The following is a 27901-nucleotide window of genomic DNA, read 5'->3' as shown; positions in this document are numbered from 1 at the left end:
AGCGCGGCTCCTCCCCGCGCGCGCCCCTCGCCGCGACCTCCGCAGCGGGCGCCGCTCCGGCGGCTCCCCGCGACCCGCGGGGCTCCCGGCGGGGCTCCCGGCGGGGCTCCCGGCCGCTTCCCAGCGCCGCCCTCGCGGCCCCGCTCCACTTGTTGCCCGCGGCGCGGGGCGGCCCCGGCCCGGCGGGCGGCTGCGCAGAGCGGGCGGGGGGCGGCCCGCGGCGGCGGCGCCGGGCGGGGCGGTGCTGAAGGGACAGCGGCCGCCTCGCCCCGCGCTCCCGCCGCCGCCGGCGCCCGGGGCGGCCGCGCCGCGTCCATGCCGGGCGTGGGGGCCATCGGCGCGCGCTGCCGGCGCCGGCCGCGCGGGAGCCCCGCGGGGAGGCGCGAGGCGGGGGCGGGCCCGGGCGGCGCCGCCATGGACGCGGCGATTTGGATCTACCAGTTCCGCCTCATCGTGCTGGGCGACTCCACGGTGGGCAAGTCCTGCCTCCTGCACCGCTTCACCGAGGGCCGCTTCCCGGGGCCGCTGCACTCCGACCCCACCGTGGGCGTGGACTTCTTCTCGCGCCTCGTCGAGATCGAGCCCGGCAAGCGGGTCAAGCTGCAGCTCTGGGACACGGCGGGCCAGGAGCGCTTCAGGTACCGCCGCCGCGGGCGGCCGCAGCCGCCCCTGCCCCGCTCACCCCGGGGGTAACAAGTGGCCCCGTCCCGCTCCTCCTGCCCTGCCGGGTCGCGGAGCCGCTCGGCGCCGCTGCCTCCTTGCAGCAGGCGCTCGCGCTGCCCTCTCCATTTCTTACCGTGTCATCCCCTCCGGACGAAGCCTCCCCTGCAGCGCTGCCCTCCTAAGGGCCTGGACCACCTCCCGTCACCTCCCACCCGCTCTCCCTGCTCATGGTCACCAGGAGCCTTCACTGCGGCTCCCATCGCTGAACACTGAGCCAGGCGTTAAAGCTGCTCTTTCCTCCCCTCCTCTCCTACCAGTACAAGCTGATACTGTCAGTCATTGGGGTAGCTCTGTCCTTACAAAGTCACTCACTCTTGGGACTGTTTTATCTTTACCACTTACCAGCCCAGGCAATTTGTGTGTGGATTTATTGTGGGCTTAGGATTCAGCAGTGCCTATAAACTAGCTACAGACGTGGGGAGGAGGCTGAGGCATCAGGCCCGTCTATCTGTTGCGATATGCGGTACTTAAATTACAAGCTTGGTGCTTAAATTGCAAGCTTTACAGCAAAACAGCAGCAACAGCAACAACAACAAAAAACTTTCCTGGCCTTGCATGAGTCACGAGCATATTATATATTTTTTTTTCAGACAGGTCCCTGCAAGTTTAGCAAAGAAATTGAGAGTGATAACAGCGAGCACCCAGCCTTCCTCAGCCTCCCTGTGCTTGCCAGCAAACGAACGTAAAATACTTGCAAGCAAACGACCAAGTGCTTCTAATTGCTGTATTTTGGAAGCCCTGACAAATGGCCAGGATGGCCAGTGACACGGCACTTGGCTGGCAGGCAGGCAAACACCCCGCGTTTTGCCTGCATTTGAAATGAAACGATAGCCTTCGTTTACAGTGGGGATGCTCAGGGGACAGGCAGTGATGAGTCATGCATTCAGTTGCTTTAAAATTTACCATTAGGCTACATCTGTGTTTCTTCTAATATCCAGAAGATGCAAACTGGAAGAAGTAGCTTTAAATATCTGTGTTTACTTTTCTGCTGCGAGTTTCTTGTCAGCTGATGTACAAAATATCACAACACTAATTGTAGAGTCTGTTTTACGTGCAAATAAATTATACATATTTTGCTACCTTATGCACTGCAGGTTAGAAACTTGCACATTCTGTTCTCTGCTAATGAAGACGATTACAGATCACAAGCAGAGTTATTCTTGGGGAAGAACTAATTATTGCCAGAAGTAATCTAATTTTCTGGAGTGCAAGCAGTTTGCAGCTTGGATTCCCAGCTCCACGCACACTGGGAGTTTGGAGCAAGGAAAACCTGGCTAGGCAGCTCCCCAGATAATTCCCCGTGTGCAAGGCAAGATATTGGTTGCACAGCGAATGCTAGGTTTTGGTCCCAGCCATTAGGGACATTCCCAGAGGAAAAGTAAAATCTGACACCCTTGTCATCACACTCTCTTAAAAGAGGACACCCATTTTCTTGGAAAATTTACTTCAGGAAAAGTTTTGCATGTGTCTACTTCAGTGATGCTGCTGTATTTCAACATAATTTCATGCGTGTTCTTGGAAATCATCTTTAAAATGGAGCATTCTTTGCATTACTTCTCAAATAAAGTAATCCTTACCACTCCCACAGCAAGGCTAAGCCAGCTGCAAACACAGATGCTGGATAGTTAACTTATTTTGAGTTCAGATAGTACAATTATTTATTATGTTCACTTTGACAGCAGTAAGGCATCACTAAACTGAATTGCCCGTCGTACCAGCTGCTGTACAAACAACACATGACGCCCCGTGCCTGAAGCAGGTGACTAGAACAAGAACCTGCAGACTTGTTGGGCATAGACTAAGGTAGCCCAGGGTAAGCCCTGTGTTTCTTTCTAACTTGAAATTAGTTGTCATTTACAGCAATTTTCTGCTGTGGCAATGTGTTTTGCATTGTCTACTTCGCTGTGAATTTCCTGTTTAATTTTCCTGTATTTAAGTCCAATGATATGTATTTAAATCATGGAAATTGCAAGTCCACGGAGGGCTTACCAGTGCTGAGAGTTTATGTCAAGAATTTAGGGAAAAAATATTGCAGAGATGCCTCAATTATCCTAACCCACTTTTAATAAACCATGATATTAACTAAATGCTTTCTGATTCTAATAAAGAATAAAACACTATCCTCCTCCTTCTTTTTAGCTAAGCAAAACCTATTTTCAAAGCCAATATCATTACAATGTAGTTTTTAGTCATGGTATAAAAATAAGTCTTCAAAATTAGATATAGCTTTTAGTGAAAGTTTTGTTCATCTCAGTAGCAATCAGTAAGATCATAATGAGAAAGAAACACTGTGATTGATTTAAAGTCACCCTAAAGCCATAGTCTGATGTGATTAAAGATTCTCTAATTCATGTTCAGAAACAAGTGTTCAGTGGGCATCATCTTAGCAAAGCTTTTCTTGGGGGTATTAATTAGGGTCTTACATCTTACATTAGGGTCTTACAGCTAGTTCAGTCAAAATTAATTATCTGAACCAAAGTTTGTTCTAAATGAGGAGCCGTAATTTCAACAGGAATCTATAATTTGGGAACTCAAAATTTGAGCATTCTTTATGAATAAGTTGGCCTGCATCAAACCTGACCTGCCACCGGTGCTTGATGCTGGCTTGGACAGCTTGTAGAATCCTGATTTTTTTCTTCTATTTAAGAAGTGATAATAATAATGGAGTGAAAAACTTTATTTTTGCTGAGTCTGATTTTGCAGCACTTAAACTAAGCATGTATAATCATGCAAGTGAAAGGATTCTCTTTTCTTGTGAAGAGCACAAGAAAGGCCAGCCTAGCTTAGTCTAAGGGCCATACTCACAAAATCGCAGGATCACGGAATGGTTGAGGTTGAAGGGACCTCTGGAGAGCATCTAGTCCAACCCCCCTGTTCAAGCATCTTGTTCAAGACCCTATCCAGATATCTTTTGAATATCCAGACATCTTTTCAGCCTCAGCGTTCTACTGCAGCCCAGGATACCCTAGGCCTTCTTTGGCACAAGGACACATTTCTGGCTCATGGTCACCTGGTTGTCCCTCAGGACCCCCATGTTCTTCTCTGCAAAGCTGCCTTCCAGCCAGTTAGCCTGGAGACAAGGTGTTGAAGGTTTTGAATCTGGCTCCTACTAGCTATGATCAGTAGCGTCTAGCTTCTGTACTTGGAGAGATGAACAGTCAGTCTGTGCCTGCTCTCTCTGTGATTTTGTAGACTACCATTTCTCCCTTGAATTATCTCTTTTCTAGGCTGCAGTTTCTTAACCAGCTCAGGATTGCTTTGTGGTCTTGTAATCACTGAGATGGTTGTTATGTTGTAGAAGAATAATGTCTTGTGTTGAAATTAAGCATTTTTCTTTTCAATTCTATCAGACAGAGGAAGCCAAGAAGCACATTTTTAAAACAATATAAAAATTCAATACTAGGTATCATATCCTCAGGTGGGATCCATAACCTTATATTAGGATGGTATCTTGTGCTGGGTCTGAAGAACTAGCCTGGTAACAACCACTCCCAGCAGGGAGTCACCCAGAGGTAACCAAGTGGAAATGATGGTGTTGGAAATGGGATTGAAAATTGCTGCTTTGAGAGGTTTCTGCCCACCTGGGATGTACAGCCTGGAATCATCCCCTGAGAGCAAAAATTAAAATGCGGACAGAAAACACCCACCCTCTTTTTAAGGCATAACTGCCTGTATTTACAGCTTTTATAAACATAACTATCAGGGCTCTGAGTGCATCAACACTGTGCAACCAGGGGTCTGGCTGCCTATATTCAAGGCTAGCTGTAACATGGTGCAGCTGGAACCTGGGACTGGACTGCTGTGAAAAGACTTAGAGGAAAAAGAACGGTGAGAAGCTTCACCAGGGCCTCTCACCGCGGTTCTTGCCCACACGCAGCACTCAGGTACGTCTGCACCCAGCCACATGGCGCAGTGATCCTCGTGCGCACCCCGGATCCTCCTCACTTCAGATTTGTCTGGTGGTTGCTTGGCTCTCACTGACCACGGGCACAGTCCCATTCCCCACGTGCTGCTCCCTGACAGAACAACAGGCGCTGCCACAGGCAGAGAGCGGCCTTCAGACACCAGCCCTGCTCCCTGGCAGAACAACAGGCGCTGCCACAGGCAGAGAGGGACCTTCAGACACCAGCCCTGCTCCCTGACAGAACAACAGGCGCTGCCACAGGCAGAGAGCGGCCTTCGGACACCAGCCCAGAGCTCCATCCTTGCTCACCACTGTGCACCCTCATCCCCAAGCTCTTCAGCTGACACGTACAGACTATACTCACATGGCGTGTGAAGTCTGCAAAGCTTCTAAGCCAAATGCTTGGAGCGGCTTCTTCAACAGGGTCTAAAACATTTTATAGATATACAAAATATTTGACTTAAATATGACAATCAGAGTAGAGCAGCTACCACATTTACGTATATGCCCAGCCATTTCTTGAAACCAATGACCTAAACTTCCAGTTTCAAAACTTTGTCTTACTTCCCAGGAATACGTTCTTCTTCCTTTCTTTATTTAAAGGTAAATAGTAACTCACTAGAATAATAAGCTTATACCAATATTTGTAGACTCTATTTCAACAAATATCATCCTTTCTCAGATGTTAGACATTAGCTTAACCAGCACATAATGAAGTTATGTTTATACTTTTGTTTTTCCTCTCTACTTTCTTTTGTTGCTCTTTAAAAAATATTTCTAGCATATCTGCCTCTTTTTTTCTTCTTTGGAGTACAACAAAACTAATTGCAAATGGTATATGCCAAAAACATAGAAAAAAATCCAACTGCTATCTCTTTCATATATTCATCTGGTTGGTGTCATTTATAGCACAAGCTACAGATGCTATTAGCCATGTTTGTTGCAGACAATAGATACGCATATATAACTGCAAAAATGCCACTTAGGAAAACCTTGAAAAGATTCTTGTATCCTTATATAACTATGCCCTTATATAAGTACATACTATAGCTAGCCTAAGTACAATAACTGCATCCTATAGCTACTATATAGCTCCTATAGCATATATATACACTATATAACTATATATATAGTGTGTGTAAATATATATATATATATACATATACACACTATATAACTATAGCCTTATATAACTATGCACTTGCCTCTCTGTAATATGACTATGGCAGCTAATTATACCTCTGTTCAAACTATTCTAAAACACTATATAACATATGATTAACTGCAAATCAAGGGGGAGTTACTGTCACGGAAGGGTTTGTTATTGAATACAGTTCATCCTGATCCAGAATGTTCTGAAGCTACATTTTCTTGGCTATCATGAGATTAAACAGAATTATTTGCTATATTGTCATTTCAAAACAAAAGGCCATTGTTATTTCCTTTGACATGGCCCATCTCAGCTTCGCCATCCTTCCCTATTGCCCATGATGACAAACTTAAAAAAAACCTTCGTTGATTCTTTATCCTTCTCCACCTACATACTCACAAACACTTTTTTTTTCTCTTTCTAAAGGTCCCTAAAAATATCTCCTATGAGTGGATGGGTTTCTCCCTTCCAAAATTGCTTCCAGTGAATGTTCTGCAATGTGGGGGGCGGAACAGTAGACAGTATCTGTCACCCGTCCTGCAAGTAGTGTGCCAAAAAAAAAGGATAAATACCATATAAAGAGCTTGTGAGAGATATGCTAGACGTAGAAGTGCTCCTTGTCAATGCTCTAGCAAGTGTGTGTTCGCCCAGCTCAAGATAACTTTGGACAGTTGTTCTGAGAATTTCTTTTCACACTCACCTGCCCACCAACAAGCACAAGCACTGTGATTATTTATCAAACTTTACTACTGGCAGAATTGTCTGAGGAGGATACAAAAGGATGTATTTGTAGCTTGACAATCGTTTTGTCAATCATTTGCTTATATATTTCATTTTGAAATGCTTAGGATGAAGTTAAGTGCATGCACGCATAAAACTGGACTGGGACTTCAACACTAACACATATTAGCTAAATATTTGCTTTTTCTCTCTTCTGCGAATCATAGAATCATAGAATCACAGAATTGTTAAGGTTGGAAGGGACCTCTAGAGATCATCTAGTCCAACCCCCCTGCACACGCAGGGTCACCTAGAGCACGTGGCACAGGACTGCGTCCAAGCGGGTTTGGAAGATCTCCAGAGAAGGAGACTCCACAACCTCTCTGGGCAGCCTGTTCCAGGGCTCTGTCACCCTCACCGTTAAGAAGTTTTTCCTTAAGTTCCTGTGGAACTTTTGATGTTTCAATTTGTGGCCATTTCCTCTAGTTCTGTCAGTGGCCACCACTGAAAAGAGGCCAGCACCATCCTGCTCACTGCCTCCCTTGAAGTACTCATAGACACTGATTAGATCCCCTCTCAGCCTTCTCTTCTCCAGGCTGAACAGGCCCAGCTCCTTCAGCCTCTCCTCATAGGGCAGATGTTCCAGGCCCCTGCTCATCCTTGTGGCCCGGAGCTGGACTCTCTCCAACAGCTCCACATCCCTCTTGTACTGTGGAGCCCAGAACTGGACACAATACTCCAGATGTGGCCTCACCAGGGCTGAGTAGAGGGGCAGGATCACCTCCCTCGACCTGCTGGAGACGCTCTTCTTAATGCACCCCAGGATCTCATTGGCCTTCTTGGCCACGAGGGCACACTGCTGCCTCATGGTCAACTTATCATCCACCATGACACCCAGGTCCTTCTCCACAGAGCTGCTCTCCAGAAGGTCGGTCCCCAGCCTGTACTGGTGTCTGGGGTTATATGCATATGCGGAATATATGCAACAGTTTACTAATAACTGCACTGCACAGAAAATTCAGCATTCAGACTAGTGCCAGAGATGTTGATTTTAAGAATGTTTAGAAAATGACTTCTGAATGTAAGAAGATACGGAAAAGGAACATCTTTGTGCAGAGAAGGCAAATTGATAAATTCTGATTAAAGAAAAGCAAGGACATATTTCATAAAAAGTGTAGTAGAAAGAAAAGAAATATCATGTGGAAAAGTAACTTTGTTACAAATAAAGTGTAAATGTAATTTAAGTTTAATTTTCCTTTATCTTCTTTTTCTTCACAGATCAATAACACGATCTTACTATCGCAATTCTGTGGGCGGCTTGCTGGTGTTTGACATCACAAATCGGAGATCTTTTGAACATGTGAAAGACTGGCTAGAAGAAGCAAAAATGCATGTGCAGCCCTTTCAGATCGTGTTTCTGCTAGTAGGACATAAATGTGACTTAGTATCACAGCGGGAGGTTACAAGAGAAGAGGCTGAAAAACTGTCCTCTGACTGTGGTATGAAATACATTGAAACTTCAGCAAAAGATGCCACAAATGTCGAAGAGTCCTTTACAATCCTTACCCGAGACATCTATGAACTTGTGAAAAAAGGAGAAATCACAATCCAAGATGGATGGGAAGGTGTTAAGAGCGGGTTCGTTCCAAACGTGGTCCATTCATCAGAGGAAGCTGTAAAGCCCAGAAGACAGTGCAGCTGTTAAACCTGCAGCACGCCAAAGAGCACGTCAGATGTTCCGAAAATTATGCCAATCTAATTAACAGAAAAATCATTTTGAAACAATATCAGATTGTGACACAGGGGAAGCAGAATGGCATTTTTTTTAATCCTTCTGTCTAATTCACAACTTTTTTTTTTTTTTACAGAATACAATAACTTTGTGTGGTCTTCAAGAAAAGAAATTATATATTGCTGAAGAAAATAATCCTATAGCAAGATACTGAGAAAGCGCAATAATCATCATGACAACATCCTCCACTGGGCTTTTTATTTGAGTACAGTTTAAAATCAAGCCTTATTAGGTGAGGATCAGATGAGCTCATTACTTTAGTACATCCTGCCTTAGTTTTGGACATGAAAATACTTCACCTTCTAGTTTTTTAATGTGATTCTTTACTCAAGTGCAGGTTTGCTACTGACCACTTATAATGCTTTGGAATTTCATAATACAGATAACTGAAGAAAGCAAGCAGACAGATTTCTCCAAAACACTTTTGATATGACTGTGAGTGCAAGCCTTACTAAGAAAAAGAATGTTTTAGAAAAGACATTTTATTTGTATATGAAAATGGGGAATAGAAGCAATGAAATTTATTACTGAATATTTTCTGAATTGCCAATGAAACTAAGTGTAACATCACATATGACCCAGCTGTTATTTGACTGATATTCAAAACAGATACATTCTGGAGGCCATATCCTCAGCTGGGTAACTGTCATAGCCACACTGATGCCTGAGAAATTATGTTAATTCACACAAACCAATTTCATATTAGCTTTAAAAAATAAACCTACTTCTAATTAGAAGTTAAAAGAAAAAGTGCTGCAACCCATGGGGTTGAATTTGAAGAGAACAAAGACTGGTTTATTCTAAGCCAGCAAATGTTAAACAGTTTTCTAAAAATGAAGGTTTTAAGCCAAAACTGTTATGAACAGAGTGTTAGGAAAGGAGAGAATTTCTAGAATAATGTTGGGCTACAGCAAAGCCAAGTTGGATAACTCCTATTCTAAGAAAGCAACATACAGTGGCTTTTAATGACAATAATAATAGGAGAAATCTGTGATCATGTAGCATTTTACTGAGCTTGAGGTCATCCTCCTACACCTCTGACTATAACACACTAGCTTTATGCAAAATATGCCCTATATGTCTAGCACTTAAATGCCAAATAACTATTTCTATTTTATCTCAGTAGTATAACAAGATGGCTTGATCTCCAGAGTTGATAAGCATCTATTATTTATCTGGAAATAAGACAGACATCAAGCCAGTTTTCCTCATGTAAAGATATATTGTCATGCTACAGTTCTCCATGTTCAATACCAGGCAAACAGGTCTGTCTCATCTAACTTTTTTTTTCTTCCACAAATATGACTGGTTTTCCTTCAGATTGCTTTCAGGTCCTTTTGCCATCCTCTTGTATATAGCCCATGGCATAAAGACTAGTTGTTTGCTTCCAGTTATTTTATTGCTTTAGGGCCACTGAAATTATTGATTTCAAAGGGAACTGAAGGGTAGTGCTTCAATGGCCTGAGTCGCGTTTGCACAGGCATCGTTACACTGTCATAGGAGAGAGGCCTTAATATAAACAGGAATCGAGCCTTAATATATTACAAGGTGAAAGTCAGTTAATTCTTAATATATTACAAGTTAAAAGTCAGTTAATTCTATAATTAATTATAGCTTAATGCATCTATATTCTTTTATTTTTCTCCAAGGAAGGGCAAAACTTGTCACTATTGACACCAGAAAAAAATGTAAGTCTCAGCATGCCACAAACTAATTGCTCTGAGCCTGATGCTCTACTAAACTGCACATTTTAGTCATCTACACAAATGCCATTTGATTTGAGGGTATTTTAGGCCCTCTTGATGTAAATTACTGCAGGCACCAAAGGGTTTGGAATCAGGTTGTGTGCATTTGACACTGTAGCCTGTGTACCAGGCCCACATAGTGTATCTCAAAAGATTTTCTCTTAGTTCTTTAAGAGGACAGCATGGACCAATGAATAACTCAGCAGCTGGGGAGTCGACAGACCCAAAGTCTACCACTGGTTCACTGTGTGTTTCTGCATACAGTTACTTAAGTTTTCTGTGCCTCACCTTCTGTTCTGCGTCTCCAAAACAGAGATTGTTCCTCAAATTCCCAAAGACCTTTAAGAGTCGATTTGATTGTATGATCTTTGTTTGGACTCTTCTCTGTGTGTGCTCCCTGCTGCAGAGCGTTTGGCACAACGAGCTGTGGATATCGGTTTCTTCCACTGTGCAAAAAATGATTACAAAGATGGAAACAGCTTTATAAGCACCAGGTATTGCTGTTATTCTAAGTCTGCATTTCATTACACATCTCGTTATCTTCAGGTTGAAATTTTTTATTTTAAACTTTTATTCCTGAATACTCTGGAGCCAATAAGCTTTTCACTCTATATGAAAAACTTGGGGGGGAGATGGGAGGGAAGGGAGTGGGAGAAGAGGGAGGGGAAGTTTGCACACTAAAATAAACAATCATCGGAACAGAACCTTAATGATCTCTGCTGTGAATGCTGTATTTGTATTCTCACATTTATTACGATGGGAGTAGAGCTTTTAGCCAGATTCAGCTGTGTAAGGATCTGGTATTGTCAATGCAACTGGCAAAGAAATTCACTGCTTTTTTAAGTACTGCGCACCTAGCTGTCTTATTTGTAATTCTTAAAGATGTAGATTACCATGTGCATTCAAACATTGTCTATCTTGATGATCTATTAAAACTATACCAAACCTTCTCACTACACACTTGCGGTTAATAGAATGTCTGATGAATAGATGATTTGCTGAAATATAATATTTTGCTTCTAATTGTTTTGCAGTAGCGTACGTAAGTAACAGCTTGAGTAGGCTGTAGATTTTATAGCTTAATGCATCTATAATCTCTTTTTTTTTCCTTCAAGAAAGGGCAAAACTTGTCACTACTGATACCAGAATAAAATCTCCAGATAGTAATCTCATTTGAAAACCAAATTAAGAAGTAGAAATATATTTATTTTATATATATATATATAAACCAGCAAATTAATGATTGGTAAATCCCTGGGAAAAGAAAAATCTGTTAAAACTAGTAAACTGTCTGCATTTGTATTCATGAACAAATGGATATAAAATATTGTTTGAGGCACTTAAAATGTTTCAAATATCCTTGCATTCTGTTATGTTTGACGAAGAGGAAAACTATCTTGCATTTAAATATTTTACACATTAATTCATGAGATATTTTGGCTCACTTACAATTGTGCGTGTCCTGTGCAAGGAGCAGGACATAACTGCACACGCTAGGAGCCAAGCAGAGAAGAAATCCTGGGGAAGCAGACGCTCACACTCGTCACGTGTGTTACTTAGCAGCCTAAGGGCAAGCTCTGTGATTGCCTCCGGGTAGATCCCCATGCTGACAGGGGCCTGACTGAGCACCCAAACTCATGGCAGCTGCTCTGTGCTGAGATTGCATCTGGCACCACTAAATTACTACTGATCCCCAAGTCACCCAACTTGCTGAAGATGGGTGGATCCCTAATAGGGGTATTTCGGTCACAATAGTTCAGGTTCTCTGCAGAGCACATACTTCATAGATCTCTTTTTACGTAATCAGTGTCATTTGGGAGAGTAGTTTTTGCCTAGACCAGACCACAAGTGGCATCAGATCCTCCCAAGGATCTGATCTCCACTCTGCCCTTTGCCCAGAATGGAGCAGCTTCATCCAGCCTGGCAGACAAGGAAGGGGGCTCTGGGGCTCAACCAGCTCTTCCATTCATGGGCATGGAAGAGCGTGACCAGCTGTCACCGACATCCTGAGCTGTTTAAAAAAATCACTAAAATATCAGACACGATTGTCGACAGTTAGGATTTGCATTGCTTGTTTCCCAGAGTCCAAAGACAATCATTTAAGTGAATTAATAGAATTAGAATTCTAAAGAAGACATCTGCTAAATATAATTTTCTCTTAAAACCCTAACAGATATGACATGACAAACTAAAAGGTTATAAATATTCCAGAATAGTTCAACCCTTTGTCTAATGGTCCTTTGATACTATACTTAGCCCTATGCAGTAGCACTTAAGATACCTTTGTATCTTAATAAAAATAACAGTAACATTGAAGGTATTCAAAATGGAAGAATTCAGCTGAAAAAATCATATGCATGATACAAATAGATACAAAAAGTTCAAAACCACATCTCGTAAGTGCATGTAGACTTATTTCCCAGTCTATTTCTAGTAAAAATTCAAGGCCTAGTTTTAGCTTTGTGTGAGACTTTCTCTGAAACCTGACTGGATACTTATGGTGTCTTTTTATTCAACAATTCTTCCTCTGCTGTGAAGCGAACACAGCTATGGAAAAATCCGAATTTTACTTCTGAGCAAGGCAAATGTATTTATCACGTTCCAGAGAACGTGCAAATCTGCTGAAGGCGACGCGATTGAAGAAGTGCCAGGAGAGTAGAGCATAAAGACTATGAAGTTGTACAAGTTCCTGGAGACGATTTGACTTGCATAAGACTTAATTAGTGGGAGTGTAGCATATGTGTGAAGAAAACTAGGTTGATGCTGAAAATCCCAAAATATTTCAGCAAGCAGCATTTCGATAGGGAACAGGCGGCTCTCTGATCACGGAGAGCAGTTGTTTCTCCTTGTGTATTTTGTATTTCTCACAAGCAGCTGGTGAAATACTGCCAAGAAGCAGCAAGACGAGGCTAAGATGTGTCCTGGGAAAGAAGTTGCTAGCCCAAATCCCAGACTCTGATAATGCACCAAAAGTGTATGACACCCACGGCAGGTTTTTACCCCGAGGGAAAGCAAATGCCATGTAGCTGCTGAAGGGCCTCTCCTCCTGACAGCAGGCTGAAAAAAAGGCAGTTTCAAATAGTAGTGGTTGTTGTTAAGCATTAAGACACTAAGAGTGAGGAGAGGAATTATGGAAAATATTTTAGTCATAATCTTAGTTAAAAAAAGCCTGCAAGGCTGGCACTACTCTGCTGCACTGGAGAACTGAGTTTTACTTGCAGTTTTCAATGTCAAGCAAAGAGTTTTAAATATTTAGTCAGATTTTATATTAATTTTCTATTTTAAAATAATTAGTGCTTATTATTAAGGGGAAGAAGGCATCCTCTGTGCAGATCATTTTTCTCATTGCCCTGGTGCACGGCCAAGGCTACAGGCAATAAAGCCAGGGCATGGCTTGCTGCTATGTTTAGGAGAGGTGAGTTCCAATTTCAGCCAGTCGAACTGAAAATCACACTAGCAGGGTTCATTTTATTGAGATTTTTTTGCAGCCAAGCACTCTGTGGCAAAACAGAGCTTGACGCTCCATGAACTTTTAAAATAAGTACCATACAAAGCTGCCTGAGCCTGAAAAACAGTTGCATATGTGAACAAGGTAACAGTGTCAGAAAAAGAGCGTTTTTCATGTTACATCCTCTCACCCACCATGCTGCACAAACACATTATAATACAATTCCTTGAATACACAGAGCATTTTCAGCCATCCAGAAAAATCTAGGAGAGGGAAAAGTAGATCAGATTTAATTCCCTGCCACAGTTCTCTGCAGCTCGGTGGCTGGGCACCAAACAAGGACCATGTTTCGTCCCACGGATGCCACGTTCTCCTGAGCATCCCGGCGCACTGGAAACCCTCTTATTATCTCCACCAAATCATTCTATTTGACTGGAGGGGTGCCTAAGTCTGCCTGCCTAATCACCCCTCAAAAGTTTTTTTACATCATAGATTAAGTAAAAACAAGAAGAAACTAGGCATATCTTATGCATAACATATGTGCCCTGCGGTGTTAGATGAGAACATAAAAGGGAATATTTATATCTGACGAACTCATTCAAAATCAACAGATTGGCCTCTGGAATCAATTCATTCCAAGACATCTGATCGAGGTCGAGCCCTGGCCCAGGCCCAGGCCACACCACTGAGCTCCTGTGCTGCAGGGGCAGCTTTCATGAAGGAAGGCAATCCAGCCTACCCAGGCACCTTCCCAAGGTCAAACTTAGATGTGTACATTTCCTTAAAGAAACTTCCCTTTTTTAAACGAAAAAGTTTTTTTAAAAAATAAATAGATTTTAAACAGAAAGACACCTTGGCCTGACTACTGCACAAACAGAGCAAATGAGAACAGCGAGCAATGTTAGGGAATAAGTCATTTTAAAATATAGCAGCATATGAGAGCCCAGCTTGATTTAGCTTAAATACTGGCTATGCAAAATGTGCAAGAGGCATAGCATTCAAAAAGTTTGCACTCTGATTTTGTACTCTAAGCTTTACACCAAAGAGAACTGAGGCGAAGCTCCACTCTATAGATAGTTTTTCTAGGTAAATGATGTCTGTGTAAATGATTTTCTAGGTAAATGATGCCTAGAATCCCTTCTTAAAGCTATCTAAAAACACCGCTAAATTGTGACGTTAACAGCAAGAAAAAAAAAATAATAGATGCAACTCACCAGGTCAAAACCAATTCATACAACAGGTAACAAAACTGGATTCCTCCACAATTAATTTCTAAGCCAAAGAATTAACCACATTAAAAAGAGATTGGATAGTGACAAGAAGAATAACTAGGATTTTTAGCAAATGTGTTGATATTTAATTTGGTGAACAATAGTGGATCTTGTGTCCAGAGTTTAAGCAATAAACAGTAAGGACCGATGAAAGACCTAAGCAGGCCCCAAATCTCTGAATTACAAGGTAGAAGTCTCTGAATTACAAGGCACAGCATTTTCCTGAACCATCAGACACAGGTCCCCATGACAGCGAGTTCCAGACGACGCTGACTTTAGTTTGGGTTTCATCCAACATGACACCTTTAGCCACTCACGACCCAAGAGCAGAGCCCACTAGGAAAATGAGGGAAGAGGGGGCTGATTCATTAATGCTGGGGTGAGATTTGCTCATTATGAGCCTGGTCTCAAACCGTTTGGTTACAGTGGATTGGGCATCAGCTCTGTCCTTTCTTGGGAAGATGTTCAGGCCAACTTTAGGGGAGGAACATTTGTCACCTGCACAGGCTGCACGCTCAGTGGCGCCTATGCATGGTTAGCAGATATGGCTCTCACCTAGGTTTCTTCACTTGTCAAAAAGAGACCATTTTTGTATGTGGGAGGTTTTTTTTTTTTATCTGATTTCAGCAGACTTTTTATAGAAAACACACTTTTTGTAGTGTAGGAGTATTAAATAGAACAGAATGGGAATTCCTGCATGTTGATCCTAATGTGTCTTTGTCTGTGGATACTGTCCACAGATTTCTATTTTCATGAGCAACCCAAACCAGCCAGTTCTTCACTAAAAAGCTCAAAAAGAGCTAGCCATGGAGATCCAAGCTTGTTTGCTGAGTAATTGTGAGTGTTTGGAAAGGATGAAGCAATGGTCATTCTCCAGCATCATGTCAGAGCTGAGACATTCATGAGACATAATCTAAAAATATTATGGTGATGGAATAGAAATTTCTCTCTCACCTCCCTTCACAAACAACAATGTGGGAGAAATAATGTTTTTAGATGCATCTGTATGTGTTTCACTGTGTGAGTACTGAATTATAAAAGCTATGTTGGAAATGTAAATGTATAACATCCTATTGTTTCCTATTTTTAAAATAGCGAGCTTAATAATTAGAGAGTAAAGAGGCAAATCTGGATACAAGCAGAGACTGTATGGTTTTAAAACAGCTTTACAAACCTATTTTGCATTGCATTTAAACACTAAATTGTTACAACTACAACCTGAGGACATTCAATCACTGGTTATATTGTCTTCTATAAACAATAATTTTTCAATATTCAGGAAAAAAGACTTGAAAACTGATTTCTCTTTTCTCTACTTTGATCTATAATGACTTCAATCCTCTATATTATAAAATACAAACAGAATACAATGCACTCTATACTGTATCGTTACATACTATATAAACAACTATGCAATTGCATGCATTATATATGAATATTGTACAATTGCATATTATATATACATAGTATATAGTAACAATAATAATATGCTATATGCTAATAATATAATATGCTATAATATACAGCAACAAAAGAGAAGTTTAAAGTTTAACTGAAGCATAAAAAAGCTGGAAAGTATTTTTTTAAAAAAATAGGAAACTAATCATTACTTCCTTAATACTTCTTGGTTAAGAGAAGACCGTAGTAAGGCTAGAAAGCTATTGAGTTAATGAGGCTGCAGGCCCTATTTAGGCAGCACTATTAAGCTTTCCACGGGGCACAGACTTTGGAAATACTTTCTTACTGCTTATCTATTGAGCTAGCACTTTAGGCGCTCTGTTTTGTAACAGGGCTGAATGAAGCCCTTCCTCTGACACCCCGGACAGGATGCAGAGAGCGCTCCCGTCCCGCTCCCGAATGAGGTGTTGACTCCTTTGGAGATCAGGGCCATGATTGTCGCCAGCTGCCAGGGAGGCCTGGGGCTCCCCGGCCGCGCCTGGAACACCTTTTGCTCAGCATATACTTCTCACATAGCTGCTCTTGTGAGTGCTTAGCATTTTGTTAGAAATACCACTGCCCTCCACCATGGACAACCAAGATGGGTGTTTTTCCCGTTGGATGAGGGAAAAAAGAAAAGGTTTAAATGACTTGCTGTGACAGAGCCCCAGCCGGACCTTGGCATTTAAGACTAGCCTGTGTCTTTCCAGAGCGCCCTCTCTTATTCCAACGTCCTTTCCAACTCTTTTAACAAACCAGGTAGAGAAGAGACCAACCTCGCTCTGATGCAGAGCTGAACAATTCCTCGCATGCCGAAACCCCGTGCCAAGAGCGGGCTGGAAGTGCAGTATGAAACGGCGCGGGTGCTACTGAAGGCGGCCGCGCAACATGCTGAAGAAGGGCCAAATTGAAACACACAACATGAATTCTGGGCTTTCCTCACCTATAAGAAAAGCTAGTTGGATTTTTTTTCCTTTGAGATACTTTTTTTTATTATAACGTTTTGCTAGAGTGTTTTTTTTTTCTATAACCATATCCTGAAAGCATTTCCTGGTCTCGCTTCCAAAACGCCTCCGAGAACGGATATATCTTAGGGAAGGGGAGACCCGCGCCTCGTCCCCAGGGGCCGAGGAGGGCGCGAGCGCTCCCGCTTCCCCGGGAAGGGGCGCGGAGGCAGCGCGGGGCGGCCCGGGGCTCCGCGCGGCCGGAGGCGGCTCGGGGCGGCTCGGGGCGGCCCGGAGGCCGCGCAGGCCGCGGCGGCCTCGCTAGATGGCGCCGTCGCCGGAGCCGGCGGGCCGGGCGGGCGGGCGCGCCTGGCGTCGGGCCGGCTCCCGGGCGCCGCATCATGTGGGCCGGCCCCTTGCATGGAGCCGCGGCCGCCGCCGAGCGCCTGCTGGGCGGACGCCGCCATGAGGCTCTGAGCGGCGGCTGCGCGCGGGGGAGCGAGGCGGCCGCGCGGCGCAGCGCCCCGAGCCCGGCGCCGGCCGCGCCGCGGGCAGCGCAGCGCAGCGAGGCGCTCGGGCGGCGCCGCCGCGGGGGCGGGCGGCCCGGGGCCATGTAAAGCGGCCGCGGCGCGGGGGAGCCGAGTCGAGCGGGGACGGGACGGGAGCCGCCGGCCGCGAGGCCCTGCGGGGCGAACATGGCGACGTCTAATCTGCTAAAGGTGAGGGCGGCCGCGGCGCGAGGCGGCGCCGGGGCCTGCGGGGCGCCGCGCGGGCCAGGCCGCGGCCCCGGGGGCGCCGCTCGCCTCGTTCCGCTGCGGGCCTCCCCCCTCGCACACAGGCGGGCCTGGCGGGACGCGGCGCCGGGCCGGCCCCGAGGGGCCGCGTTGCCGAGGATGGTTTTCAGTTGAGGCTTTGACAGGTGTCGGTCGCGCCAGGACCGCCCGGGCCGCGGCAGCCGCGCTCGGCCCCGTGTGTGCGGGCGCGGGCGGCACGTGCGGAGCGGGCCCTGCGCGGCCTTGGCGGCGGCGCCAGCGCACGGGAACGGGCCTGACCCGAGCAGCCGCCGCGGGCGCCTGCCCGGAGCCGGGCACGGGCCCGGGAGCGGCGGCTGCGTCTGCCCGGCGTCACCTGCCAACACCTGAACACATATGGAGCTTATATACACACACACAGAGCTGTATGTACGCGGTCTGCGTTGAGCAGCACCTCTCGCGTTCACGTGTGGCTCTGGGAAAGCGCTGCCTGCGCCTCGGCCAGCCGGGCTGCCGGTGCCGCAGCTCGGCCTGCAGCTCCCGGCTGTGCGGAGACGCGTTTGCTGGGGGTGACCGAGAGGGAGGGCAGCCCTGGGGCCTCCGGTACCCGGGAGGAGGAGTTGGTATCTGAAACATAAATCTAAGTATATTTATATACATATATAATTGAAATGAGGTTTGGTTTTATTTTATTTTTTACTTGTGGGTTAGATTTTCAAACTGGGTAAGACCTTAATCAAAGTCTAATGTGGAAGAATCTAAGAATTCTGGTTAAACACACACAAAGAAAAATCAAAAAATATTTATAACCCCACATAAGAGTTATTTAGATTAAAATGTCTGGTTGGGTTTTGTATGTGTGTAAGAGCAAGGTTTTAGAGCATGTTTCAGGCAGTTTATCTACTCAGTATTGTTTTATCCCACCACTTTATAGTGTCTGTGAGGATTTCTAGGAAGACTGACACACGTGCTGGGGAGACACGTGGTTCTGTAGCCCTTAGCGGCCAGAAGATGATCTGGGATGGTCAGCATCTCGCTTCAGCCCCTCTGGAAAATGTTAGGTGCGTGATAAGTAGAAAACACAGTCAAAGATCCTGCGTCTCTGTGAGAGGATTCTTACTGAATTGAGGTCTTTTTGTGTGACAGTTTCACAACTGGCCTTTTAATCATTAATATTGTATATTGACAAAAAGATGCATAGTATGTTCCAGGGAAAATGCTAGGAATGCTTAGAGTAGCCTTTCTGGTCACCTGGAGGTATTTGTTTAACAATATGACTTAGTAATCAGTGAGTTTCTTAAAGAGCTCTGCGTTACAGATGGGAAGAGTAAAGTGTGAGCTCTGTGTTACAAATGGGAAGAATTAGACAGTGATTTTACTTCATTTATAATGACACAATAAACCAGTGAGAGAGTTGGAGCTAAATAAGGGCATTTGTTCCCAATCTTGACCCTCTCTGTGCTCTCAGAGAGACCAACTGTTGACTGAATGTCAGTTTTGTTACCAGAGCCTCACTGAAGGGGAGCAACATCCCCTACACATTAAGGCCCCGGGGTAGGAAAGGAGAGGTGTTAAAATCTTGAGGTGGTTCCGCATTTTCCATATTGGCTGCATAATCAAATGTCAAGCCAGGTTTAGGCAGGGTTTGTTTTTTGCTAGGATAAATGGGAACCAAAAGTTTCCTCTTGTTCTCTCCCCCATCTACTGTCAACTCTCTAGCTAGTTGAGAAAGTGAAGTGAAATATTCCTTGCCTATCCTAGCAGGGGGTACTAGCTGAATTGAAATCTGACTGTCATCCTTTATACTCCACTAATGCCTGATTTTTTTCTTAATCATAGAATGTTCTTGGAGTTTCTAATTTAAATGCAAAATTAGTATTAGATATGTTGAATCAATTTATGCAAAAAATTTCCATGTGATCAAAATACTACACTCTAGAGGAAGAGTTAGCCATTGTAGCCACTATATCGGTAAGCTAGTTTGTGCCTTAGCTGTGGCAGAGCTGCTCTGCCTTATCGAGGCTGTAACTTTTCTGTAGGTGGTTGAGTTTTTACTGGATTAGCTTCCTAGTAGTTTTTCTTTCAACATACACAAGTTTGGCCCTTTTAAAGGGGGATATTTTGTTTCAGAGGATGTGTTGGAGTTGCAACCTGTTCACATTGAAGTGGCAAAATAGTCTAAACCTGTTCACTCCAGTGACATGAAGACAGGCAAATTTTCCTGCAGTTCCTGGAAAGAGAGCAGCTCAGCTTACTGCAGCATGAGGAAAATCTGTAGCTGTGTGTGCTAGCACGTCCTGGCCTTCCTATGGAGCCGTGCTGGCAAATTGAGCAGTGAATGCCAGGGAATTTGACCCTGGTATTGGGAGGGAAGAAGCAAAGCGAGCAGCAGATTTTCTGTAGGCTTAATTGAGTCAAGAACCACAATTTACCTTTTCATTTGTTTTAACTGTTTGTCTTGACCTCATGCCTTTGTCACTGAGAACTGGAAACATGTCTGAAATTTTTGAATTCTTCAACCTAAAGTAAATATTGCCAGATCCATGGTTTACATTTGTCTCTTTCTTGGCTATTTCCAGTTAGGATATACTTAGGGTGCTAACAAGTATTGCACTCTGGTTAGTACAGAGCAAAGCTTTCTCTGTGGCTACTTCTCTGCTTTATATCTTTGTAACTTCAGTGCAATCACGCTGATTTTTGTAGAGCTGCAGTAGCAGAGATGGATCCAATTTTCATGCTTATTTCAGTCGAAGGACCTGTATTTCCTACTTCTTCCTGCTGTGAACTAGCCTTAATGCAGTATCTGAAAACGGTACCATAGCTAGATGCTATTGAAGTGGACTGTTAGTGTGGAGGATTTTTTTTTTTTTAATGGTATTGCTTAAAGCAACTCTTACCAGGACTGTGTTTATATGTGGCCTAGGAAAAAAAGTGTCAGTGTACAGTTTTTTAAATCCCCAAACACCAGAAACAAAGCAGTTTTGCCCCAGAAAGCAATGTCCAAAGAGGCATCCTGGGCTATGGCAGGACAGTAGCATGGAGGTTGCCAGGACTTGACTGGGTCTGGGGATGAAAGCGCGGTTCCTGTTCGAGGGCCTTACTTGTTGTGTACTGCATTCCGTGCAGCTGTTCTGCCTGCGTTACCGTCCAGGCTACGTAATGTTCACCAATAGTATCTGAGAGGTTTCTTGCATGCTGTGTAAAATACAACGCTGAGTGCTTAGGTATAGGAGTGAGGACAGAAAAAAGTTTGAAAAGATATTGTAGTATGTCTTTCCATATGATAATGGTATATATTTCAAATGGAGTTAAGTATTTAAATGAAACTTTACATGTCTGTGAATAAACTTAGTAAAATTGCTTTTGAGGATATTTCACAAATAGAGTTATTTTTCAAAGCATTGTCTTTAATTCCTAGAATTGTTACCTAAATAGGGTATTGCCACTGATGCTAGTGTTGCTCAAAAGTGAGTTAAGGCTGCAGAGGGCTCCAGAAAGTGGGAAATGGGCTTTTCAATTCTCTGCATCACTGGTGCATGTGTGACTTTGGTAACAAGTAAGAATTAGCACCCTCTGACTTCTTGTTCCTCTGTAAATTGGCTTTGCACCTTGAGCACCATCAGGGACAGAGGTAACAAATGTGAGTGACACCAAGGGCCTGTGTTAGGCGCCTTCTCTTGCTCATAATTGCAGGCGAAACATGTAAGATTAGTGGCTGTGAAAGCCTGACCCTGCTTGCAAACTGTTGTTTATTGAGATTAAGGAATAGTTTAGTATAGTGGGTTTTTAAATCCAATAGCTTTGTTCCTGTTTAATTTGAGAATGAAGGCGGATATGTAAAAATGCCTTACTTAGCTATTAAACTAGTGCTTCCTACAGGTTATTCAGTTTTCAAAGTTAGAAACTTTCCTGTGGCATCTCTTTGCCAGGGTTTGTTAAGAGAATTATTTTGAACTAGGCATATAATGTTTCTACAGCTGAAATAGTTTTATGTATACTTAGAGTTTAGTAGCCAATCATGATGTATATCACAAACAGCAGCATGTTCAAATACTGTTCCTTCCCCCAGTATTTTATGATGCAACTAGTCTTCATCATGGTGAGCGCTCAGTTTTATCCTCCACTGTGCCGAGCAACTTTTGAGCACAGTGAATGCTCTCTTTCACTTTTCCAGAAGTGTAGCACAGGCTTTTCACCTCTTCTAAAAAAGTTACAGGATCTACTCTGAAGTCTGACTGCAAAGGAAGACCTTTGAGGAAGTTGAGGCTATTTATTTTATGGTGTGTCGAAAGAAGTGGTGGCCTCGGTGATGGCCAGTGACAGGACAAGGAGGAATGGGTACAAACTGAAACAGAGGAGGTTTCATCTCCATGTGAGGAAGAGCTTCTTTTCTGTGAGGGTGACAGAGCCCTGGAACAGGCTGCCCAGAGAGGTTGTGGAGTCTCCTTCTCTGGAGATCTTCCAAACCCGCCTGGATGCCACCCTGTGCCGCGTGCTCTAGGTGTCCCTGCTGGAGCAGGGGGGTTGGACTAGATGATCTCTAGAGGTCCCTTCCAACCTCAACCCTCCTGTGATTTTGTGGAGCAGGTTCCAGGCAAGAACCTTATCTTGCAGAAAAGGACTGGGAACAGAAATTTTTTGAACAGAGATTGTTTTCACAGGAATAGGAAAGACGAGAGGCAGTCATCAAAGGTTGGGGGGTAATTGTAAAGCCAGCCCTGTTTGGGAAGCATGCAGCCAGTGATTTCCAGAGATGAGGCATTCGGATCTTCTTTTTTTTCCCCTCCTGCCTCTCTCCTAGAGAAAGAGAAAAGGCAAAAACTGCCTCGTTGAATTGCACAAACAGCGACAAGTATTTTCTTAGATGCTGGACAAACTCTAACCTTCCTTGAGATCAATGCTCAGAGGCCTGTTAGTGCCATGGGGTCTCCAGATACTATTGCAGTAAAAATAGGTGTTGTGAGCGTGTTGCGTGTTGCTAATGTAAAGCCAAGACATTTTTGCACTTAAGAGCAGCAGGGGATACTGCTCTCCACACTGTCCTTTTTCTGAATATTGAATAGCAGATTTAATTATAGATTTCTATGTATGACTTAAGTCAGAAGAAGGTGGTTGAGAGAATATGACAGGCTGCTCATACTTTCTTGCCTAAAGACACGTGGCAGCAGAGTGCACCTGCCAGATTTTCAAGTAATTAGAATGTTTTTTTTTTATTCTTTAGCATATTCAGAGTGAATTGTGTCAAATTTAGTATCACTGACCAAGACAATGATGTGTGTAAGAGAAACAATGTTTTGTGCCAGCACGCTGGAGATCATGTAACCAATAGTCTTGCTGCCACGGAATTCCCAACCAACTTCTATTTATTACACATTTTCCCTTTTAAATTTGGAGCCGTAAGCAAATAGGGTTGCTGCATATGCAATAAAATTGTTGTTTTTATTTAAGTTTTTTTTTTTTTAATGGAAGTCAGCCTATATAGTATGAATAATCACAACAATATCAGAGCGCTTGATTCCATCAGCTTCCTCTTTAGTTTGTGTAGTGAATTTGAAAATATATATATATATTGCGCTGAATGATTTATTCCCCAGAAAAAAATGTTTTGGCATCACACAGCCAAGACCCAGTTACCCCCCAGGAAGGGAGTCTGTTGCCTAACGGCTCCTACGTTACTCTGATTCCTTCCTGCCCCTTTGCTGCTGAGGTCAAACGCACAGTGGAGAGAAGGTGGCAGCATCCTGGGTGCTCCTCCTGATTCCTGCCCTCCAGTTCCATCAGGGGGATTTATTCAAGACAAGTTTTGCAGCTCGGCCTCTTGGTTTGTGTTGCGCATCTGTTGGTTGCTGCCATGGAGCTCCCTAAGTAGCCTTCACGATACCGACGTATAAGCCCAAAATGATGTTCATGTGCAGATGAAAAACACTTGCTGGAATTGGTTGTGTTTTAAGGAGTGCAGTGAATTAGGGAAGAAAGTTGCAATCTGCTTCTCTAAGAAACAAGTACTGATTCTTAAAATTCTATTTTTGGTTCTATTTCTTAAAATAATACTTACTGTGAGAAGTGTTGTTTACCTTGGTGCTGTAAATACAGTTCAAATGCCAGGTTATACAAGATACCTCTGTGAAGAAGATAATTTTCCTAGTATTCTGCGTTGTCTTGCCACTTGTGGGGTTTATTTAATTTTTTTAGCTTCACTCAAAAGTAATTTTAGAAGCAAAGTGCTTCAGACGTTAATTGATGCCTAGGTGTCAGGTGAGATTAGAGGTTAGATTTTGCTTGACTGATTTCTTTTTTTTTTTTTTTTCCTTTTCCTTTTAGAATAAAGGTTCACTTCAGTTTGAAGACAAATGGGATTTCATGCGCCCTATTGTCCTGAAACTGCTACGTCAGGAGTCTGTCACGAAACAACAGTGGTTTGATCTGTTTTCGTGAGTAATTTTTTAGCATCTTGCACTCTTCTACATAGTAGCAATACAGGTATTAATTCTGATACAAAAGTCAGATGACACAGACTGTGCAGAATACACAAAGTATTGTTCAGTTTTAGTCTTGTTTTAGTCTCTGTGAATTTGTTCAAATATTTTATTGAGATTCAGAGTTTTGCAAATAAGATGGAGATGAAGTAATAGAGCTTAGGACTTCAGCTGATCAAGTTTTGCACCTTCGTGCAAAGCCTTCATCTGATTCTAGTAAGGAAGTCTTGTACCTGCTTACAAGGTTTTTGTTAGAGTAAACTATTGTTATTGCTAAAGTAAAATGCTGCTTGTTGCTTTGGTAGTAAACTTATGTAAATGCAGTTTGCCAAGTGTTATACTAGGGTGGTTTAAATGGGTATTGTCAAAAATAGCTAAAAATACCACCAAAGTAAAATGCAAATACAATTTAAGCATAAATATGTTAAAAATATTTTTCAGACATTTTTGCAATATTACACTTCTAAAAGACCATTTTCTATTAGATAATGACTTTTTTTTTCCTTAACACACATCATGTTAACTTGTTCATTGAATGACAGAATATGGAAGTGAATAACAACAAATGTATCCAAAATATATCTAAAGAAATCTATTTCTGAGCATAGTTACTTTCCCCCAAAGATAACTAGAGCTTAAACCTGCTATTTCTCCCCCCATCTTTTTTTTTTAAGCCTGTTGTAAAAACTGATATTTATTAGAAATGCAGTCGTAATGCAGGCACATCTGTATTGCTGCTTTGATGAGCACAGGGCAGTGATTCTCTTCCCAGCCATCTTTCTGCACCTGTCAGACATTCTGCCAGTCAAACAGAAAGGCAGTTTAGCACGTCGGGAGTTTCAATATCTTATGATAGCACCACTAAAGTCATTGCCAGAAACAAGGTGCAGTTAAGGTACAAGCTCAGTACTGAGTCATTGCTTTCATTTTCTAATAACCAGGTAAATATTTCTGCTTTTAAGATGAAATTTTGTTTCTTTGTTTTTTCTAGCTGACAAATTAAGCAACTTTATGACTAACCAAAGCATGTGAGGGGAAAGAATCTCATTCTAAGTTCCTATTTTTGAACTGTGTTTTTTGTTACACTTGAGAAATACCTCTCCTAAAAATGATAATAAAAATCTAAAGCTCTAGATGTTTTGTGCCTCTCTTAGACTAGGATATAATCACCCAGTATTAGACCAGGATATAATCACCGAGTATTCATTTTTGACTGCTCATCCTGCACACACCAGCATCTTTTCTGCTTGTGAAACTTCCTCAGGCCTCATAAGTAAGCTGGGCCTCTATATGTCTTTGTTAGTGTGAAAGGAACTACTTTTTTATTAATCTTGTAAATTTGTCTTTTAAGTTAAATTGAAAAAGTTGCTTTTATATTTAAATAACTATGTTGATTTAAGAGGAACAGAGCCATACCTTTAGATGGTTTGGCTGCTTTCTCACAAAGGCATTGCTTTAGTACTGAGAGAAGGAAAAAAAGCTGCAAAAAGTAATGCTTCAAAAAAAAAAAAAAAAAAGACTTGGCAGGTCACATATGTGATGGTATAATTAAAAGTGTAACTTGCTTTATATATTCTTTAGTAAGGAAATAACATAGGAGTTGGACTTGTTGAGCTGCCAGATAGGAAAAACAGGACTGCATTTGCATATTGATTAAAACTCATAAATAGAATCCTGTTTTGTGATGCTGTTTGGTAGCTCTTTTGCAGTGAAACTGCGCTTCAAAAAGCTACCAAAGTCATGAAATGTTAAAGTGATCTTATTAAACTAATTAAAGCTCCTTTTAAATTACCTGATACCCATGAGCTCAGATTTCTTGCAAAGAAGGTCGGTTTCCCTTGTAGCACAAGGAATTTGTGCTTTGAGTAAAGGAAACTCCGAGTGAAGGCTGCATCCTAATGAGAGTAGTTCAGAATAATATGGTCTTGAGTAGCAATGCTTTTGCTGGCAAGTGATTTATGTCTTAGCCAAAGAAAAACTTTAACAATTGTCCTTAGTGCAGTAAGGATTACTGAATAGATATATCATGGGGAATTCTGGTTTTATATGCTTAGAGAGTTTGCCTTCACTTGCCTACTGGATTTTCTTATAGCTTTGCCACTGCTCCGAATAGTTTGTGTGTGTTATTGAGGCGTAATCACATATTATTTGACAGTGATAAACAGAATATATGCTATTTTTTTAGACTTACATAAATTATGTCTGTTCAAACTTTGTACGTAACTGCATTAAACTTTGCATAGTTCTTACTAAAAGGTGGATAAATTGTCTTCTAGAGATGTACATGCAGTTTGCCTGTGGGATGATAAAGGTCCTGCAAAGATCCACCAGGCTCTGAAGGAAGACATCCTGGATTTCATTAAGCAAGCACAAGCAGTAAGTCCTTGACCTTTCATAACTTCTGTTCATGTCTTTGGAGTGGGGAGGAGGGCATACGGTTCGGATTCTCCTTGCATCCAAATGCCTCATTTTTGTGCCTTGTTTGTTTGGTTGATGTTTTATGATGTTCTGGAGCTCATGATTACCCTGCAGATTTTTAATGGCAAAAAGAAGACTAAGCCCTTGAGCATTTTCCATGCTTTATTGTTTTCTCACAGTTCTTGAAACTGGGGTGGACAATGATTGTTGCATTATATATATTTTTTTAAAAAAACACAACCTTATTTTTGTTTACCCGATAGTGCTTTCGGAATCGTCTTTCAATTGAAGCTCTTTCTTGAGGCAAAATATTCTGTGAAGAATTACTGTCTGAAAATTATCCATTCTAAGGAAGGAAACATTTTTATTATTTTGTGTAGCGTCAGTGCTGCACTGACATGCTCATACAGACTTGAGAATAAGTTGCATGTTCAGCTCTCTGGACTGTCAGGCTGACAATCTCAGCAGAACAGTTTTGTGGCCTCTTCCCAAACAACCAACTGCATCAGAAGGTTCAAAACTAAATTTCTCTGTTTTTAGAATGTGTAACAAAGGGCGTTGTCTGGAATAAGGGATTTAAGAACAAACTGGTGCAAGATTTAGAGGAGGAGAGAAAAAAAAAAAAGAGGGTATTAATGACAAAGGTTTGGAAAGGAGAAAATAAGACTTCACTGATAAAGTCTTTGTTTAGTGAAAAGATCTCATTACTGATTTGTTCAAAGGAATATATGTTTTTTTAAAGGAGGCCTTGATATAACCAGGCATTGAGATGCTGATGTGATGTTCCATCAGCTGCCTTTGGTGTAGGCCCATGCCCATGTTTGCTGAACTGGGGCCTCAGAGGTGCTCTGTGTTCTCCTAGAGATCTTTTCTTAGGTGTTGTCATAGCTATAGTACAATGTAGTAGCCTGCAGGCATTATTGAAATATAAGCTTTAGCTATGTATATATCTAATAGGAGGTTAGTAGATGCCACTGAACTGAAGTCATCACTGTAAAGCATAATACTTTTTTTTTTTTTTTTTGATAATGCACCAGTACAGGCTTTTTGGACCTAAAATTTTAATCCCTTAAAAATAATAATAATTAAAAAAAAAGGTGACTGGGTTGCTATTACCTTTC

General features: G+C 42.7%; 2 protein-coding genes across 2 annotated transcripts in view; both read left to right on the top strand.

Annotated features, from left to right (window-relative positions):
* The first annotated feature begins 315 nt into the window (after nt 1–315).
* On the top strand, nt 316–8322 carry RAB39A (RAB39A, member RAS oncogene family). The gene is made up of 2 exons (XM_088522308.1): nt 316–638; nt 7776–8322. The coding sequence occupies exons 1-2, from the start codon at nt 316–318 to the stop codon at nt 8200–8202; spliced, it is 750 nt and encodes a 249-aa protein (XP_088378434.1). The 3' UTR covers nt 8203–8322.
* Nucleotides 8323–17763: 9441 nt separating this feature from the next.
* The window catches only part of CUL5 (cullin 5), a 29302-nt gene continuing 19164 nt past the window's right edge, over nt 17764–27901 (top strand). Inside the window, exons 1-3 of the mRNA XM_088522307.1 lie at nt 17764–17853; nt 24208–24317; nt 26639–26738. Coding sequence (XP_088378433.1) covers nt 17830–17853; nt 24208–24317; nt 26639–26738 — 234 coding nt within the window. The 5' untranslated portion in view covers nt 17764–17829. The remainder of the gene's footprint in view (nt 17854–24207; nt 24318–26638; nt 26739–27901) is intronic.

This window comes from Tinamus guttatus, unplaced genomic scaffold, assembly GCF_059628265.1.
Source record: "Tinamus guttatus ecotype Peru unplaced genomic scaffold, ASM5962826v1 Tinamus_guttatus_pri_ptg000150l, whole genome shotgun sequence".
NCBI lineage: Eukaryota > Metazoa > Chordata > Aves > Tinamiformes > Tinamidae > Tinamus > Tinamus guttatus.
This window is presented reverse-complemented; position numbering and strand designations above follow the sequence as displayed.